This window comes from Littorina saxatilis, linkage group LG17, assembly GCF_037325665.1.
Source record: "Littorina saxatilis isolate snail1 linkage group LG17, US_GU_Lsax_2.0, whole genome shotgun sequence".
Classification (NCBI taxonomy): domain Eukaryota; kingdom Metazoa; phylum Mollusca; class Gastropoda; order Littorinimorpha; family Littorinidae; genus Littorina; species Littorina saxatilis.
Window position 1 is genome coordinate 13,291,493 of NC_090261.1, and position 16,876 is coordinate 13,308,368.

The 16,876-nt window shown below is 48.0% G+C and overlaps 1 protein-coding gene across 1 annotated transcript in view; it reads left to right on the forward strand.

Moving 5' to 3' along the window:
* The window catches only part of LOC138953663 (inactive tyrosine-protein kinase 7-like), a 127,387-nt gene that overhangs the window by 59,732 nt on the left and 50,779 nt on the right, over positions 1–16,876 (forward strand). Inside the window, exons 4-6 of the mRNA XM_070325543.1 lie at positions 7,386–7,540; positions 11,726–11,873; positions 12,428–12,576. Of these exons, the coding sequence (XP_070181644.1) occupies positions 7,386–7,540; positions 11,726–11,873; positions 12,428–12,576 (452 nt within the window). The remainder of the gene's footprint in view (positions 1–7,385; positions 7,541–11,725; positions 11,874–12,427; positions 12,577–16,876) is intronic.

The following is a 16,876-nucleotide window of genomic DNA, read 5'->3' on the forward strand; positions in this document are numbered from 1 at the left end:
TACCATCCCTCCACTTGGTCACATACCATCCCTCTTCTTGGTCACATACCATCCCTCCACTTGGTCACATACCATCCCTCTTCTTGGTCACATACCATCCCTCCACTTGGTCACATACCATCCCTCTTCTTGGTCACATACCATCCCTCTTCTTGGTCACATACCATCCCACTTCTTGGTCACATACCATCCCTCTTCTTGGTCACATACCATCCCTCTTCTTGGTCACATACCATCCCACTTCTTGGTCACATACCATCCCTCTTCTTGGTCACATACCATCCCTCTTCTTGGTCACATACCATCCCTCTTCTTGGTCACATACCATCCCTCTTCTTGGTCACATGCCATCCCTCTTCTTGGTCACATACCATCCCTCTTCTTGGTCACATACCATCCCTCTTCTTGGTCACATACCATCCCTCTTCTTGGTCACATACCATCCGTCTTCTTTGTCACATACCATCCCTCTTCTTTGTCACATACCATCCCTCTTCTTGGTCACATACCATCCCTCTTCTTGGTCACATACCATCCCTCTTCTTGGTCACATACCATCCCGCTTCTTGGTCACATACCATCCCTCCTCTTGGTCACATACCATCCCTCTTCTTGGTCACAAACCATCCCTCTTCTTGGTCACATACCATCCCTCTTCTTGGTCACATACCATCCCTCCTCTTGGTCACATACCATCCCTCTTCTTGGTCACATACCATCCCTCTTCTTGGTCACATACCATCCCTCTTCTTGGTCACATACCATCCCTCTTCTTGGTCACAGACCATCCCTCTTCTTGGTCACATACCATCCCTCTTCTTGGTCACATACCATCCCTCCACTTGGTCACATACCATCCCTCTTCTTGGTCACATACCATCCCTCTTCTTGGTCACATACCATCCCTCTTCTTGGTCACATACCATCCCTCTTCTTGGTCACATACCATCCCTCTTCTTGGTCACATACCATCCCTCCACTTGGTCACAAACCATCCCTCCTCTTGGTCACATACCATCCCTCTTCTTGGTCACATACCATCCCTCTTCTTGGTCACATACCATCCCTCTTCTTGGTCACATACCATCCCACTTCTTGGTCACATACCATCCCTCTTCTTGGTCACATACCATCCCTCTTCTTGGTCACATACCATCCCTCTTCTTGCACATACCATCCCTCTTCTTGGTCACATACCATCCCGCTTCTTGGTCACATACCATCCCTCCTCTTGGTCACATACCATCCCTCTTCTTGGTCACATACCATCCTTCTTCTTGGTCACATACCATCCCTCTTCTTGGTCACATACCATCCTTCTTCTTGGTCACATACCATCCCTCTTCTTGGTCACATACCATCCCTCTTCTTGGTCACATACCATCCCGCTTCTTGGTCACATACCATCCCTCCTCTTGGTCACATACCATCCCTCTTCTTGGTCACATACCATCCCTCTTCTTGGTCACATACCATCCCTCTTCTTGGTCACATACCATCCCTCCTCTTGGTCACATACCATCCCTCTTCTTGGTCACATACTATCCCTCTTCTTGGTCACATACCATCCCTCTTCTTGGTCACATACCATCCCTCTTCTTGGTCACATACCATCCCTCTTCTTGGTCACATACCATCCCGCTTCTTGGTCACATACCATCCCTCCTCTTGGTCACATACCATCCCTCTTCTTGGTCACATACCATCCCTCTTCTTGGTCACATACCATCCCTCTTCTTGGTCACATACCATCCCTCTTCTTGGTCACATACCATCCCTCTTCTTGGTCACATACCATCCCTCTTCTTGGTCACATACCATCCCTCCACTTGGTCACATACCATCCCTCTTCTTGGTCACATACCATCCCTCCTCTTGGTCACATACCATCCCTCTTCTTGGTCACATACCATCCCTCCTCTTGGTCACATACCATCCCTCTTCTTGGTCACATACCATCCCTCTTCTTGGTCACATACCATCCGTCTTCTTTGTCACATACCATCCCTCTTCTTTGTCACATACCATCCCTCTTCTTGGTCACATACCATCCCTCTTCTTGGTCACATACCATCCCTCTTCTTGGTCACATACCATCCCTCTTCTTGGTCACATACCATCCCTCCTTTTGGTCACATACCATCCCTCTTCTTGGTCACATACCATCCCTCTTCTTGGTCACATACCATCCCTCCTCTTGGTCACATACCATCCCTCTTCTTGGTCACATACCATCCCTCTTCTTGGTCACATACCATCCCTCCTCTTGGTCACATACCATCCCTCTTCTTGGTCACATACCATCCCTCTTCTTGGTCACAGACCATCCCTCTTCTTGGTCACATACCATCCCTCTTCTTGGTCACATACCATCCCTCTTCTTGGTCACATGCCATCCCTCTTCTTGGTCACATACCATCCCTCCACTTGGTCACATACCATCCCTCTTCTTGGTCACATACCATCCCTCTTCTTGGTCACATACCATCCCTCTTCTTGGTCACATACCATCCGTCTTCTTTGTCACATACCATCCCTCTTCTTGGTCACATACCATCCCTCTTCTTGGTCACATACCATCCCTCTTCTTGGTCACATACCATCCCTCCTCTTGGTCACATACCAAAATTGAGTCCTGGATGACTGTGCACTTTGGGGATTTTTTTGGATGAATTATATTCGTTAAAGCCACCAGTGGTTTTTAATAAATTAATTCATCAAAAACTTCCAAACCACACTCGTTTGTTTGTTTGTTTGCTTAACGCCCAGCCGACTACGAAGGGCCATATCAGGGCGGTGCTGCTTTGGCATATAACGTGCGCCACACACCAGACAGAAGTCGCAGCACAGGCTTCATGTCTCACCCAGTCACATTATTCTGACACCGGACCAACCAGTCCTAGCACTAACCCCATAATGCCAGACGCCAGGCGGAGCAGCCACTAGATTGACAATCTTAAAGTCTTAGGTATGAGCCGGCCGGGGTTCGAACCCACGACCTCCCGATCACGGGGCGGACGCCTTACCACTAGGCCAACCGTGCCGGTAACCAACCACACTCGTAGCCGTCAGGGTGCTGATTGTTGGTGTGTGTCTAAGTGAAGAGATGGTCGGACTCCATGTAAAAGCCAGGCCAGATCTCAGATGGTCATGAACACAAACTTAGCAGAGACTTATCTGATCTTCTTCTTGTCGTTCGCTGTTAGATCGTCAGTCCGGACTGCAGGGCGAAACGTGCTGTCCTCTCCAAGTCCTCTTGGGGGCCGTATAGCTTCTTTTGTAGCGCTGTCTCCTCTGGCCAGGTGGTGTCCCTCAGAGCACTGTGGTATGGACAAGCCTGCAGGATGTGCTCTGCTGTCTGATTCTTGCCACACGGACATAGGGGGGAGGGAACTAGCTTCAGCTTTGTGGCCATATGTCTGTTATGTCCAGTGCGGAGTCTGAGTAGGACGACTTGTTCTTCACGTTGGAGCAGGTGGTAGTCATCTTTCTCCGCTCTGGTTTTCCTCTTGTTTTTGATGATTGTCTTTTTTTCCTTGTACTGCAGCTGGGACGTGAACTGTTCCTTTGAGGCACCTTCCTTGGCAAGTTTGTCAGCAGCCTCGTTTCCTGCTATGTCACAATGAGCTGGCACCCACTGAAGCACGACCCTACGGTTCTGAGCAACCTGTTGGAGGGCGTTGTTGAGCTCAGTTTCTTTGTTGGCAGACAGAGCTTGGAGTGCTGACATTGCGTCTGTCAGAAAGACGACCTGAGGGCATTCATGGTCTGATCCGTCAACTATTGTGGCTGCTGTCTTCAAGGCCTGTACTTCTGCACTATAGTTGGTGCAGTGCAAACCTGTGGGAATGCTCGCTGTTTGTGCCTCTCCCTCTGGGTACCGAAATAGAACGCCGGCTCCTCCATCTCTCACAGCATCAGTGGCTGACCCATCAGTGTAGGCGTGGATCCACGCTTCTTCAGGGTAGTGGTCTGCAATCATAGCCAGGGTAAGCGCCTTCTTACTGGTGTCACTCATGTCCCGTGATGTCACGCCTTTCACAGTTGTGTTGATCTCGAGGACCCTCTGGTTGGATTCCCAAGGTGTTGGGCATGTTCCTGTGGCATCGAGCGGCAGAGTGCTTTCCGGCAGGTGGGGTAGGTACTGTCGCTTGAGGCTTCTGCTTTAGTGAACAAAGCTTGAGCGTTTCAGCCTGTTCCTGATAGGTTTTTCCACTCTGCTGTTCATTGGGTGCTTTGGTAGGCTTTTGTATTTCTCTGCTTGGATGAGTGTCTTTGTGTCTCTTCGAGTGATCAACGGTTGGACTCCTGTCAGGGACTCCATGGAGACTTATCTGATGAAACGATAACATCGTGTGGCCCCTTTGATCGGATTATAAGAGCAAAGGTGGATTCGAACCAAGACACTAAGCTATAAAAGCAACATACGTAAGCCTGACTTTAAAGCTGACAAGTAGGCTACCGTGCGACAATGCCAGCGATAGGGAGGAGGCGAAATGCTGACGAGACAGTGACATTTTGAGAAGAAGAGGAGGTTTGGGTTTTTTGTTTTTTTGTGTGGGTTTTTTGGGGGGTGGGGGGGGGGTTGTGCCAGGCTTTGGAGGCTGACTTGTCAGTGTTAGTAGAAAGATTAGGGAATCGTGATGGAGAGATGACGGGGCGTTGTGAAAAAGGTCGGGAGGAGGGGGGGGGGGCTGTTGACAGAGTTTGGGGGTGAGGGTGACTGACTTGGCAGTGGCAGTACAAAGATTAGGGAACCGTGGGGGTGGTGGGTGGGGGGAGAGACGCCGCTGTTATGTGGAAAGTGGAAAAGCGGGGGGGGGGGGGGGGGGGGGTGGTTATGACAGGGTTTAATGGCAAAGGATACTGACTTGTCAGTGGCAGTACAAAGAACCGTGGGGGTGGGGGAGAGATAACGGGGCTTTGTGGTGAAGGAGAAAGAGGGGGGAGGGGGATATTTGATTGACAAAGTGTATTACAAGCGGGCAGGTAGAAAGGGGCTGTGTGTCAGGCCCAACGACCGCTGTGTATAGACAAGGGCTCGCGGCACCGTCTTTGATGTCCAGGGCGCTGCTGGCAGAGAGATGTGAACTGATTACGTTCACCTCTGCCCCCCTCCCCGCCCCCCCCCCTTGCCTTTCCCTCCTTCCCTCCTTCCTTTTAATAATACTCTATACACACACCCCTCCTCTACCCCCAATCCGTTCAACAATACTTTGTGTCTGTATATACGCTACATGTACCTCCCTCCCTATACTTTTTTTTTTTTTTTTTTTTTTTTCAAGTCAAGTCAAATTTTATTTTTAGGGAACCCCATGGGGGTACACGAAAAGAAAAAAAAAAGAAAACAAATTAATAAATACAAAAATACAAGAACACTAAAGAGAGGAATGCAGGTTATTCCATCAATACATACACACAAACCCGCTCCGTTGTAAAAATAAAATATCAAATAACTTGTTTTACAATGTGGAAATCAATCCCCAAAATAATCATTCTCGTTATATATGGCGTAACATTAAGTGTGATAAAAAAAAACTACAATCTGCTGTCTAAATCATTATTTTTTTCTTGTTTTGTGCTGTGTTTTTTTCCCTATCAACACCTGTTTAAAATTCTTTTCAAATACCCTTTATCAAGTGAATTAAGTTTAACAATACTTTTTTTGTGTGTGTTGAAAATAAAAGTTGAAATTTTATTACATTTGGATTATTTCGATACTTGAGTGGGATACATTTACCTGCCTGGCGCTGACCAGGTAAGGTCAGTCTATGATCAAAGGCCAGTTCAAAGGTAGGTTCTGAAGTGTGTGTTCAAAGCGAAGCACGCTTTGCTGAACAAAGTGTATGGTCTATATTCAGCGAATATTGAAATGTTATTATGACAGCGTTTTCCTGTCCTGTGACAATCATGCTAAGGTCATGCTGGTGTAGTGATGTGCAGAACAGAGAGAGAGAGAGGGAGGGAAGGAGAGATAGAGGGAGGAAGGGAAACAGGGAGAGAGACAGAACTCAGAACTTTATTACACAAGGACAAAGGTTTTAGGCTTAGCCTAATCTTCCAACCTGTCTTTTCAGCATAATATCATCAGACGACAAGTCTAAAACAAAAACAAACAAAAAACAAAACATAGCAGCAATTGAGAGATTGAGAGACAGAGAGACAGAGAGGTCGTGTATGTGTTCGTGCGAGTGCGTATCTGACTGCATGTCACTGTGTGTCTGTGTTTGTTTGTGCTATATAAGATACACAAGTGCTATCACTAAATTCAATCTCCTCCTCCCTCTCCCCCCGTCTCTCTCTCTCTCTCTCGATGCATGGGTGTGTATGCACGCCAAGAAAAACTTGTGTTCTTTTCAAACTCGACTCTATGGCCTGGCGATGCTTTTTCGCCCTGACAACTGATACAAAACAAACAGAGACGACAACACACTTGCCAGACCTACACCCTGGGAACCAACGGTATTCTCTTCTCTTCTCTGTGCCCGAGAGAGAGAGAGAGAGAGAGAGAGAGAGAGAGAGAGAGAGAGAGAGTGCACGCTCACGTTTCCTTTGGCATGTTCGGAGGAAGAGAGCGAAAGAGAGATATAGGCTTAAAGAGAGAGACAGACAGACAGACAGACAGAACGACAAAGACAGGCAGATATTTTCACAGCTTTCTGCTAGAATTTGAGGCAGCCGTGAACATCCGTGCACAATTTTACCGATACAAATAAACTGCTTCGAGAAATGGCGTTCTAACCATCCAGGCAATCTCAGAAACACGCCGATAATGATGGTGCAGATCGTGATAACGATGATGAAAACTCGGGAGGGACAGTTAAGGCTAGGGAGAGAGGGGGTTGGGGATGGTGGGGGAGGGGGAGAGAAAGACTGTGTCATGAAGGGCTGCCCTGTCCTGCCCTGCCCCGCTACTGATGTTTTACGACGTCAGGGTGGCTGGGGTCAAGATGATATTGGAAAACGATAGTAGTTGCTGGCGATGATGGTGATAGTTACGAGGAGGAGTGGGTTAGGGTGGGTTAGGGTTGGGTGGGGTTTGAATTGTCGTTGTGGAGAATGTGATGTTTGAAATACATGTGTGTGTGTGTGTGTGCTGCATGCCGTTAGGACAAAATGAGTGTTATGACGATGGTCAAGATAATTATCGACGAAAGTGATGATGTTGATTATGATGACGACGACGACGACGACGACGACGATGATGATGATGATGATGATGATGATGATGATGATGATGATGATGATGATGATGATGATGATCGCAACGATGAGATGACATCAAGATGCTTATGATGATGAAGTGGAGAAAAAAGGAGGATGCAGCGTGGAGAATGATGATGATGTTGATGAATTTAATGACGATGGCAATGATGGTGTTGCAGGCTGTTCACCCAAGAGAGGGTGAAGATTCTGGACGAGGGTAACCGCATCAAGCTGCTCAACAGGACGCTGACGGACAACGGGATCTACTCGTGTCGGGCGGAGAACGTGGCTGGAGCCGTGGACAGCACCAACAACTTCCTCCTCAATGTCAAAGGTGAGAACGCTGGTGGACGTGTATCTTCTCTGCTGGTGCAGTGATCTGTCTTTCTGTCTGCTTGTGTTCTCTGTGTCTTCCTGTCTATGTCTCGCTATCTCGGTTTCTGTCTGACTCGCAGTACCTCCTGTATGTCCTTCTTCTTCTTCTTCTTGCGTTCGCCGTTTTTTGGTTGGCGTTGATGCGTGGTACCATGGTTTGTTGGAGTGCGCCGTGCAGCCCAGTACCTTCGTCTTCAGCACTCGAGGTTTCTGTTGGGGTTACCTCACCCTTAGCTCATGGCCCGTACGTCCTACCCTAAGAGCACAGGGGGGAGGATTTGCCGGGATCCCACCCGGAGCTAGTGTTTTAATGCGCCCATAATCGCATTGGATGGGTCCCGTCGAAGGGCGATGGAGCATTTCGAAGAGAGTAGCAGTGCCGCCTGCTACCCCACTCCACACTGGCAGGAAACACCGCCAGTTTGGTCCGCGGCCGCAAGCGGCTGGTCTTCATATCTGAAGCCACGGTCCGTTCCCCTATCCGCCACCCGGGGACGCGCTGGGTTGGGGTCCTGTATGTCCAAGGTAGAACATCGATTGATACCCTGGTGGTGCAAATCTCGATGTCTGTCTGTCTGTTTTTCTCCGTCTCTCTGTCTCTCATTCTCTTTCTTACTCTCTCTCCCTTTCTCTCTCTCCCTTTCTCTCTCTTCCCCGCTGACCTCACTCTCACACACACCCTCTCCCCCACTCTCGTTCTCTGTCTCGCTGTCTCTCTCTCCCTCAGTCTCTCAGTCTCTCTCGCACACTGTGACACACACCCTTCTATACTCTCTCTCTCTCTCTCTCTCTCTCTCTCTCTCTCTCCCTCCCCCTCTCTCTCTCTCTCTCCCTCCCCCTCTCTCTCTCTCTACCTCTCTCTCTCTACCTCTCTCTCTCTACCTCTCTCTCTCTCCCCCTCTCTCAACCGGCCTTTTGTCTCTCCCCGACTCAGATAAACAGCAAGAAGAGCATGACGTAGAAGTGTCGATCTAACTCCCAAGTACTGACAGAGGAGGACCTGTGGCCTTTCAGAACGGCGGAGGCACAGACACAGATGACTGTAAACTGTATGCGGAATACTTTGAGAGGCGCTAAAATCCTCTGTTTCTTGGCATCGAATTAACGCCTTCCGGCCCTCGCATCTGTGCAAATGTTAGCACAGGAACTGCTCACAAGCATTCACGTCTGCGCATTTCTGCAGAAAAGTCTTTTTAGGCTAAGGAGTTTCCTTTTGGCTGAATGGCGAGGGGGGTTCAATGTTTGGCTCTGGAAATAAGTTGTTTGGCTGATTACCTCGTTGCTAAGTTACTCAGTCTGACTGACTAAAAGTTCGTATTTGGCTGAATAAGTCGTTCGGTTTTTTATTTTGGCACGCGAATTCATTTTGACTGCAATTTGACATGATGGCCAAACAAATACTTTTGGCTGATTGAAAGGTCTTGGCATAGCTAGTGTTTGAGTGGTTGAACGAATCGCTAGGCCTAGTCGCTTTTGCTGAAGGAAAATCCTGGGAAAAAAATGTCTTGGTCGGGTGAAGGACATTCAGTTGTGAAGACAACGTCACTCTTTGCCCGTAGTGAGCCCATGTGGCGCAGTTGTTAGAGCTGTCTCCTCAGTCTTACATTGGCAGATGGGTTCGATTCCCGACAAAGCATACCAGCACATTTCTTCTAAAAATGTCGTTCACCCGACCCAACAGTTCAGTGTTCTAAACAGGTACCTAAATACGTTCAGGGTTGGAAAAGGCGAAGGCAACGAGGGAGAGGACTGAGATGGGCACCGTTCTTGTGTACCTCGCCCTGAGTGGGATTGGAATATCTAACGTATCTTTTCACAGACGGAAGCTTGTGTGAAAACCTTTAACAGTCTTTCAGGCTATCCGAATGATAGAGCGTCTGTAAAATAAATCGCAGCCTCGTTATTTTGCTCAACAAAAGTACGCACAGACCATAAACTTTAGCATTAACTTTTAGTTTTAAACATCTATTCTGCTGATGCCCAATTACGTGGCTGTCATTTGTCAGATGTGGATGCCAGTGCAGGCGTCATATGATAATGGCGGCAGTTGTTGGTGTTGTTTGCAGCGTGTGGGGGTGAGTGGGACATCACTAAATGTCAACACAGCCCACTTGCGTGTCAACTGCAGCCATAAAAATGGATATCAGCCAGCGAGGTGTTAGGGGAGAAATGCCGTTGTTGAGCGCACTTTTATGACTTGCAATTTAGCCCGCACTTCATGATTGGCCACTTTACTATTGATGGCTTTTTATCACAGTGTGGCAGAGGACGGACACGAATTCACACACACACGACTTCACACACACGCACACACGCACATGCACACACATACATGCACGCACGCACTCAGCGGCACTCAGTCTCTCTCTCTCTCTCTCTCTCTCTCTCTCTCTCTCTCTCTCTCTCTCTCTCACTCTCTCTCTCTCTCTCACTCTCTCTCTCTCTCTCACTCTCTCTCTCTCTCTCTCTCTCTCTTTCGTTGTCCCCCCCCCCACGCACACACACACACAGAGTAAAGTGGGTGTGCTTACTATCTCTCTCTTTCAGTGCGGCATCTGTCTGACCGTGTGTGTGTACACAGAGGGTAGTTAAATCAGATAATGTAGGCATTGTGAAGAGGCATAGTGCTGTGACAAATCTGTCATAAAGAGGAAATGGAGAGACCCCAGGAGTGGAATTAGGATTCGTAGGTCGCGAGGTGTGGTGGTTAGCGCATTTTTAACGCAGTTCCCACTACACTTGCTGATCGTATATAACCAAAGCCTGTTTTCACTCTGAAAGCGTTCTCGTCATCTTTTGGTGTATTCGACCACAGTAGATGAACACACACACAGTCGATGAACACACACACACACACACACACACACACACACACACACACACACACACACACACACACACACACACACACACGCCCCATTTTCCCTGTAAACCACCTTGTAAAAGAAGATAGATCTGTCCAGCCTTTTCCATGGGAGATGGGCATCCCTCCACTTGGACATTTACCTAAAGTCCTAAACCTAACTACTCCCTAAGCAGAGTGAGAATGTTTTTATGTACAGTGGTACCTGCAATGTAAGGCCCCTCTGAAGAGTGGACACCTCCCATGAAAGGACACTTTCTGGAGTCCCCTTGTCCATTATCTTGACCAAAATATACCTGTCATGACAGGCCACCTGCAATGTAGGGTCATTTTTAACTGGGCCCAATGGCGTCCTTTTGTCGTATTAATTGTATTAATTTCTTGAAAGCCAGCAGTAACTTTTTTAAGAAATTAATTCATAGAAAAAATCCCACTCTGCAAAGAAATCACCTAAGCTGTTGGTTTTTGGTCAGGTGACCAAGGTAAGAGAGATTCTTGTCCCCTGCAAAACCCTGGCCAGATCTGAGATGGTGAGTCGGTTTGTTTACACGACAAAGACTGTTTCTTTAACTAGACGGGCGCAGTGGCGTGGTGGTAAGACGTCGGCCTCCTAATCGGGAGGTCGTGAGTTTGAATCCCGGTTGCTGCCGCCTGGTGGGTTAAGAGTGGAGATTTTTCCGATCTCCCAGGTCAACTTCTGTGCCGACTTGCTAGTGACTTAACCCCCTTCGTGTGTACACGCAAGCACAAGACCAAGTGCGCACGGAAAAGATCCTGTAATCCATGTCAGAGTTCGGTGGGTTATAGAAACACGAAAATACCCAGCATGCCTCCCCCGAAATCGGCGTATGCTGCCTGAATGGCGGGGTAAAAACGGTCATACACGTAAAAATCCACTCGTGCTAAAAACATGAGTGAACGTGGGAGTCTGAGCCCATGAACGAAGAAGAAGAAGAAGAAGAAGAAGAAGAAGAAGAAGAAGAAGAAGAAGAAGAAGAAGAAGAAGAAGAAGAAGTTTCTTTAACTAAAGCAAACTGGTACGTGTAGAGTATTGACAGTGTGCATTTACCGGAAGTACTCTTCTGCCAAAGAGTCTCTTCCCTTTGCATCATGGCGTGAAGTCAAGACGTGAATAAACCTGGCTGTTCCTGAAATTAGTCTACGTCGATGTTGTATGCTTCGAGCATGATTGGAACTGTATATAGTGAGTGAGAAAACAGTGTCTGCAGTACGTTTCTATCTTTGAATGCTTCAATGGTGATGTTTATATGTTTGTTGCAGTGGATGGATTCCCTCAGCTGCAGGAGGACCAGTTTACGCCGTACCTCGTGGCACTGAGAGGAGAGCCGGCGCTCTTCGACTGTCGCTTCGTTGGCGCTTCGGAAATCTACTGGTTTTCAAACTTCGCCAAACTCTCCAATAACACCAGGTAGGTGGAAGCTAGGGGAGAATGGAGCTTTGCCGTTGTTTTCAAAACCAAACAATAGAGCAGGAGGTTAGCGTAATATTTTGTAAACGAAAGAATAGTAAAGGGGTGTGGATTTGAAAAACGAAAGTCACTTGTCCATTCAGTGGTTCTACCCGGTTCTTTAACCTTGCCAAACTCCCCAAGAACACTCATTTATTTAGTCAGAATTGAAGCCGAATGAGACTTGTACCCTGACAAACGTAGTTCGAGGGAAAACAGATTTGGGTTTGAAGTACGAAGGTTAATGATTGGGCAAACAGTGTAGTGTGTGAGATGTGTTAAATTCGACCCAACAGGTCACTCACTCAGTTGTTGACAGTTGTGTGTTTCAGACACATTCTGTACTACAACAAGTCACTCAACGCTTTTGTTATTCAAGAATGGTCGACTGTTATGTTTCAGTTTATCACATAAGGAATCAGGGGGTTACTGTTTGTTAACGTCCCTTCCATTGACATTGCTATATACCGGTCCGGGATTGAGGAGATGACAATACTTGCCATTCAATGTTTCAGACACATCCTGTACCCCAACGGGTCGCTATACTTCCCCAAGGTGCGGAGCGCTGACGAGGGCAGCTACCGCTGTGAGGGACTCCACATCCGACGGAACGACTCCAAGCCCGACGGCCATCAGACGTTTCTCGCAGAGCTCGCCCTGGCCAGTAAGTACAACCCTCACGTCATTCTGTGAGCACCCTTAAAGGCTCAGTCCTTCCCGTGAAAACACTTGTGCGTGCTGTCTCAGGTCTGTCCAGGCTTTTCAGTGGAATAAGACCATGATATCCTCTTGGACACACACCAAAAATCAACATTCTGACTGCTTCCTGTTGAGAGAGAGTTATGTTGATGAACTCATTTCACATGAGCGTCCATTAAGAACTCCAATTTCACTGGTATTTTTAAAGCCAGGTCAGATCTAAAACGATGAGTCGAATTTATTTGCGCGAAGGACTGTACTTTTGAAGTCATAGGACACTTCAGGAAAGCCGTTACAATTAAACTCGTTTGCTGAATAATCCAAGCCTGATTAACGAGTTTGTTTGTTTACCATAGACGGTTGAAAATGGAATGAACTGTACGCGTGGACAAGTTTCCTGGCGATTTTTCTGGAGAAACGAGACATCACCGTTGGTACAGCAGCCAAGTTCTAAAAACAGCTCGGTCTTCAATCAAGGAAGCGATTAGCCTTTAGCCCAAAGACCCTGAGTGCCCTGTATTTAGGGTCTTAGCTTCTTCACCTCTCACCAGCACCAGCACCAGCCTGTCTCAGCACTTCCTCCAGCTGTTGTCAGTGGTGTCGGCGATGTGCACCGCCTCAGCTGTTGTTGCTGTTGCTGCTTCTGCAGTCGGCGATGGGGGCTGGAGTGGGTGTAATTGCTGTTGCAATGACTGCCAGGCGGGCGGAGTGGCGCGGGTTTGATGATGATACTTCATCACAGGCCAGTGAGAAGGATGATGTTCAGGGCCTCAAGTGGCGCGAGGCACCTCTCCTAACAGCCAGTCTTTTTCTGCCGTTTCTTCCGCCTCTTCACTGGGCCCGCCTTGTCGCGCATTTCTCACTCCACAAATTAACCGGTGGAATTTTAACGGTTATGGTCTGTTGGGAGTACGTACTTCCGGAGCTTACGTGACGCAAGGATGGTGTACTGTTAGATGTTTGTCTGTCCGTTCGTCTGTGTGTGTGTCATTGTGCGTGGCATAGTGTGTGTGTCTGTGTTTGGCTGACTTGCAGTATTTGGAAAATCGAGTTTTAATCGTCACATCTATTGTGCCCTTGCCGCCCGACAAAAACAAAACCAGAACAAGACATGTATGGAGACGAAGAGAAGAGATTTTTAGAATCAAAAGATCGTTGGCTCTGATGATTGGTGGGGAGGGGCGCTTGACGATAGCGAACAAGACTCAGAAAAAATAGGAATCGGATAAGAAGAGAGAAATATTTTAAGCATGTTCTAATCGCTTTGCAATTATTCAGGTTCGTGGGTTTTTTTCACAGGAAAGTGGAGCCAGATGATACAGGGGCTAAAAATATGCAACAGGACTGGTTTGAAACCGCTATTTGGATGATCTGGCTTTATGTAGACATTTCAGTTCTCTCTCCTCGCGGTTTAGTATGAGACAGTGCCACAGGTGTAACCGCTATGTGGCTGAAGTGTCTGGAGGTAGGGAGGCGAGGGGGCGGAGGGCACAGGTAGGAGGAGACATTGAAAAGTGCAGAACGCAAGGTGTGTATAAGAGTGGATGAGGGTGCAAGTGCAAGGGGTGTTTCAGTGTTCTATTTCAGCAAGAGGTAGGAGGAAAGGACATTGTCACTAAAGGGTGCATAGTGTTAAGGGGTTGGGGTGGGGTAAATGGGTGGGAAGGGTACAGGCAAGGATGAGACATGGAAAAGTGCAGAATGCAAGGTATGTACGAGAGAGTGGTGGTGCAAGTGCCAGCAATGTTGAGTGTTGCAATACCTATCTCAGCAAGAGGTAGAAGGAAAGGACACTGTCGTTGACGGGTGCATAACGCTGAGGGAAGGGGAGGTCACATTCAGAGAGAGAGAGACAGAGACAGAGACAGAGACACACACACAGAGAGACACAGAGAGAGAGTGAGAGAGAAAGAGAGAGAGAGAGTGAGTGTGTGTGTGTGTGTGTGTGTGCGTGCGTGCGCGCGCGCGTGTATGTGCGTGTGTGTGTGTGAGTGCGTGTGTGTGTGTGTGTGTGTGTGTGTGTGTGTGTGTGTGTGTTTCAGCCTACCGAACAAGTCCCTTTCTATACATAGTGACGGCACATTAGACGGCGGATTGGGAGATGATGGCTCAGAAACTCTGAATGGAAGAGACACTGTCAGTTATAAGGCATAGAGCGCAAGTTGTATATGAAGATGGATGATTGTGGTGATGTGGTTGGCCAGTCTTGGTTTCTGAGCCCTGCGCCGGAACTAGGCGTCTTCTGCTGGCCAGCGGACAGACTGGGGAGGGCTCAAATATTGTGTGCAGGTGGTAGGAATGCAGAGCGGGCCAGGCAGGGGCATAAAGAAAGAAACACAGGTGTAAGGTGGGGTGGTGAGAAAGCGACTGACGATCGAAGGTGTTCGGAGGAGGAGAATGTTTGTCTGAGACAGCGGTAACAAATCCGGAAGTCTGTGTGTGTTGTTGTTTCGTGAATTGTCGAGTGGGGCGAGTTGGACACAAGGTCGAAATCACTCACAGCTTCCCAACACTTCCTGGACCATCCTGCCGGCCGATACAGAAGCAGTAGTACAGCTTCCCAACACTTTCTGGACCATCCTGCCGGCCGATACAGAAGCAGTAGTACAGCGGTGGACCGCCGTTTTAAGATCCCCCAATTTCAGACCTTGTTTTTTCAGGTGTTCTGTTGTTCACCTCTGTAACTTTACCTTCGTTTAAAGACATGATTTCCCCAGACTGTAGGTCTTAAAGAGGGGGTGGTGTGGTTCCATTGTAGTAATATGGTTGGAAAAGGCGACTTCCCATTGTGAGCCTTGTGAAGTAATTCCCTCACGGATGCCAACGGCAGCTTAGCGAGGAGGGTTCTGTAACTCTTATTGGATGACTACTTCTCAATGCTCAATCTCATCATTGGTCGGATGCACCAGGTCCCACTCATAAGATGCTGAGTATATTGGTCATTGGCCCCTAACGTTAGAAATTACCGAATGCTTTGTTTAGGGATTGGTCAAATGACCCCACAGAACTTCCGACATGCCGGTTAAGAGTGCGTTAGATTGTTTCTCACTGCATTACTAAGGCCTAAAAAAAAATAGGTGTGGTTACAGTAAGCCGACCTACCCTATTTTTAGGGGCCGACCCTATAACTTTTTATTACATTTGTCAACAACAACAACAACAACACAAAAAACAAAAACAAAACCGAGTGCAGAAAACGCAATGAAAGTGAAAGCGCTCGAGTCGCACACTTATGTCCCTGTCAAGTAGGTTTAATTTGTATACATTAGAAAAAAAAGTTTAAAAAAAAAAAGTGATTGCCTACCTTCCTACCTTATTTTTTTGGCTATGTTACGTTAACCACACCTTTTTTTGTTGTTGGCCTAACAGGCCCTTCAAGAATGGAATGGACTAATGCATTGATTTTTGATTTTTGTTGAGTTGGCCATCTTTAGATGAGTACGGTGGGTTGGGTAGGGTAGAAATGTAGGGAATGGGGTAGAAAACGAAATAGTCTTCGGGGGGGGGGGGAGCAGGGCACCAGTATCATTGCATACGTGTGCGTGTCTGTCTGTCTGCCTGCCTGCCTGACTCTGTGTGTCAGTCTCTGCCCCGATGTGTGCATATGTCTGTCTGCGTCTGTCTGCCTGCCTGACTCTGTGTGTCAGTCTCTGCCCCGGTGTGTGCATATGTCTGTCTGCCTGCCTGACTCTGTGTGTCAGTCTCTGCCCCGGTGTGTGCATATGTCTGTCTGTCTGCCTGACTCTGTGTGTCAGTCTCTGCCCCGGTGTGTGCATATGTCTGTCTGCGTCTGTCTGCCTGCCTGACTCTGTGTGTCAGTCTCTGCCCCGGTGTGTGCATATGTCTGTCTGTCTGTCTGTCTGTCTGCCTGACTCTGTGTGTCAGTCTCTGCCCCGGTGTGTGCATATGTCTGTCTGCGTCTGTCTGCCTGCCTGACTCTGTGTGTCAGTCTCTGCCCCGGTGTGTGCATATGTCTGTCTGTCTGTCTGTCTGTCTGCCTGACTCTGTGTGTCAGTCTCTGCCCCGGTGTATGCATATGTCTGTCTGACTCTGTGTGTCAGTCTCTGCCCCGGTGTATGCATATGTCTGTCTGACTCTGTGTGTCAGTCTCTGCCCCGGTGTATGCATATGTCTGTCTGACTCTGTGTGTCAGTCTCTGCCCCGATGTGTGCATATGTCTGTCTGACTCTGTGTGTCAGTCTCTGCCCCGGTGTGTGCATATGTCTGTCTAAGTCTGCGTCTGTCTGTCTGCCTGCCTGTTTAAA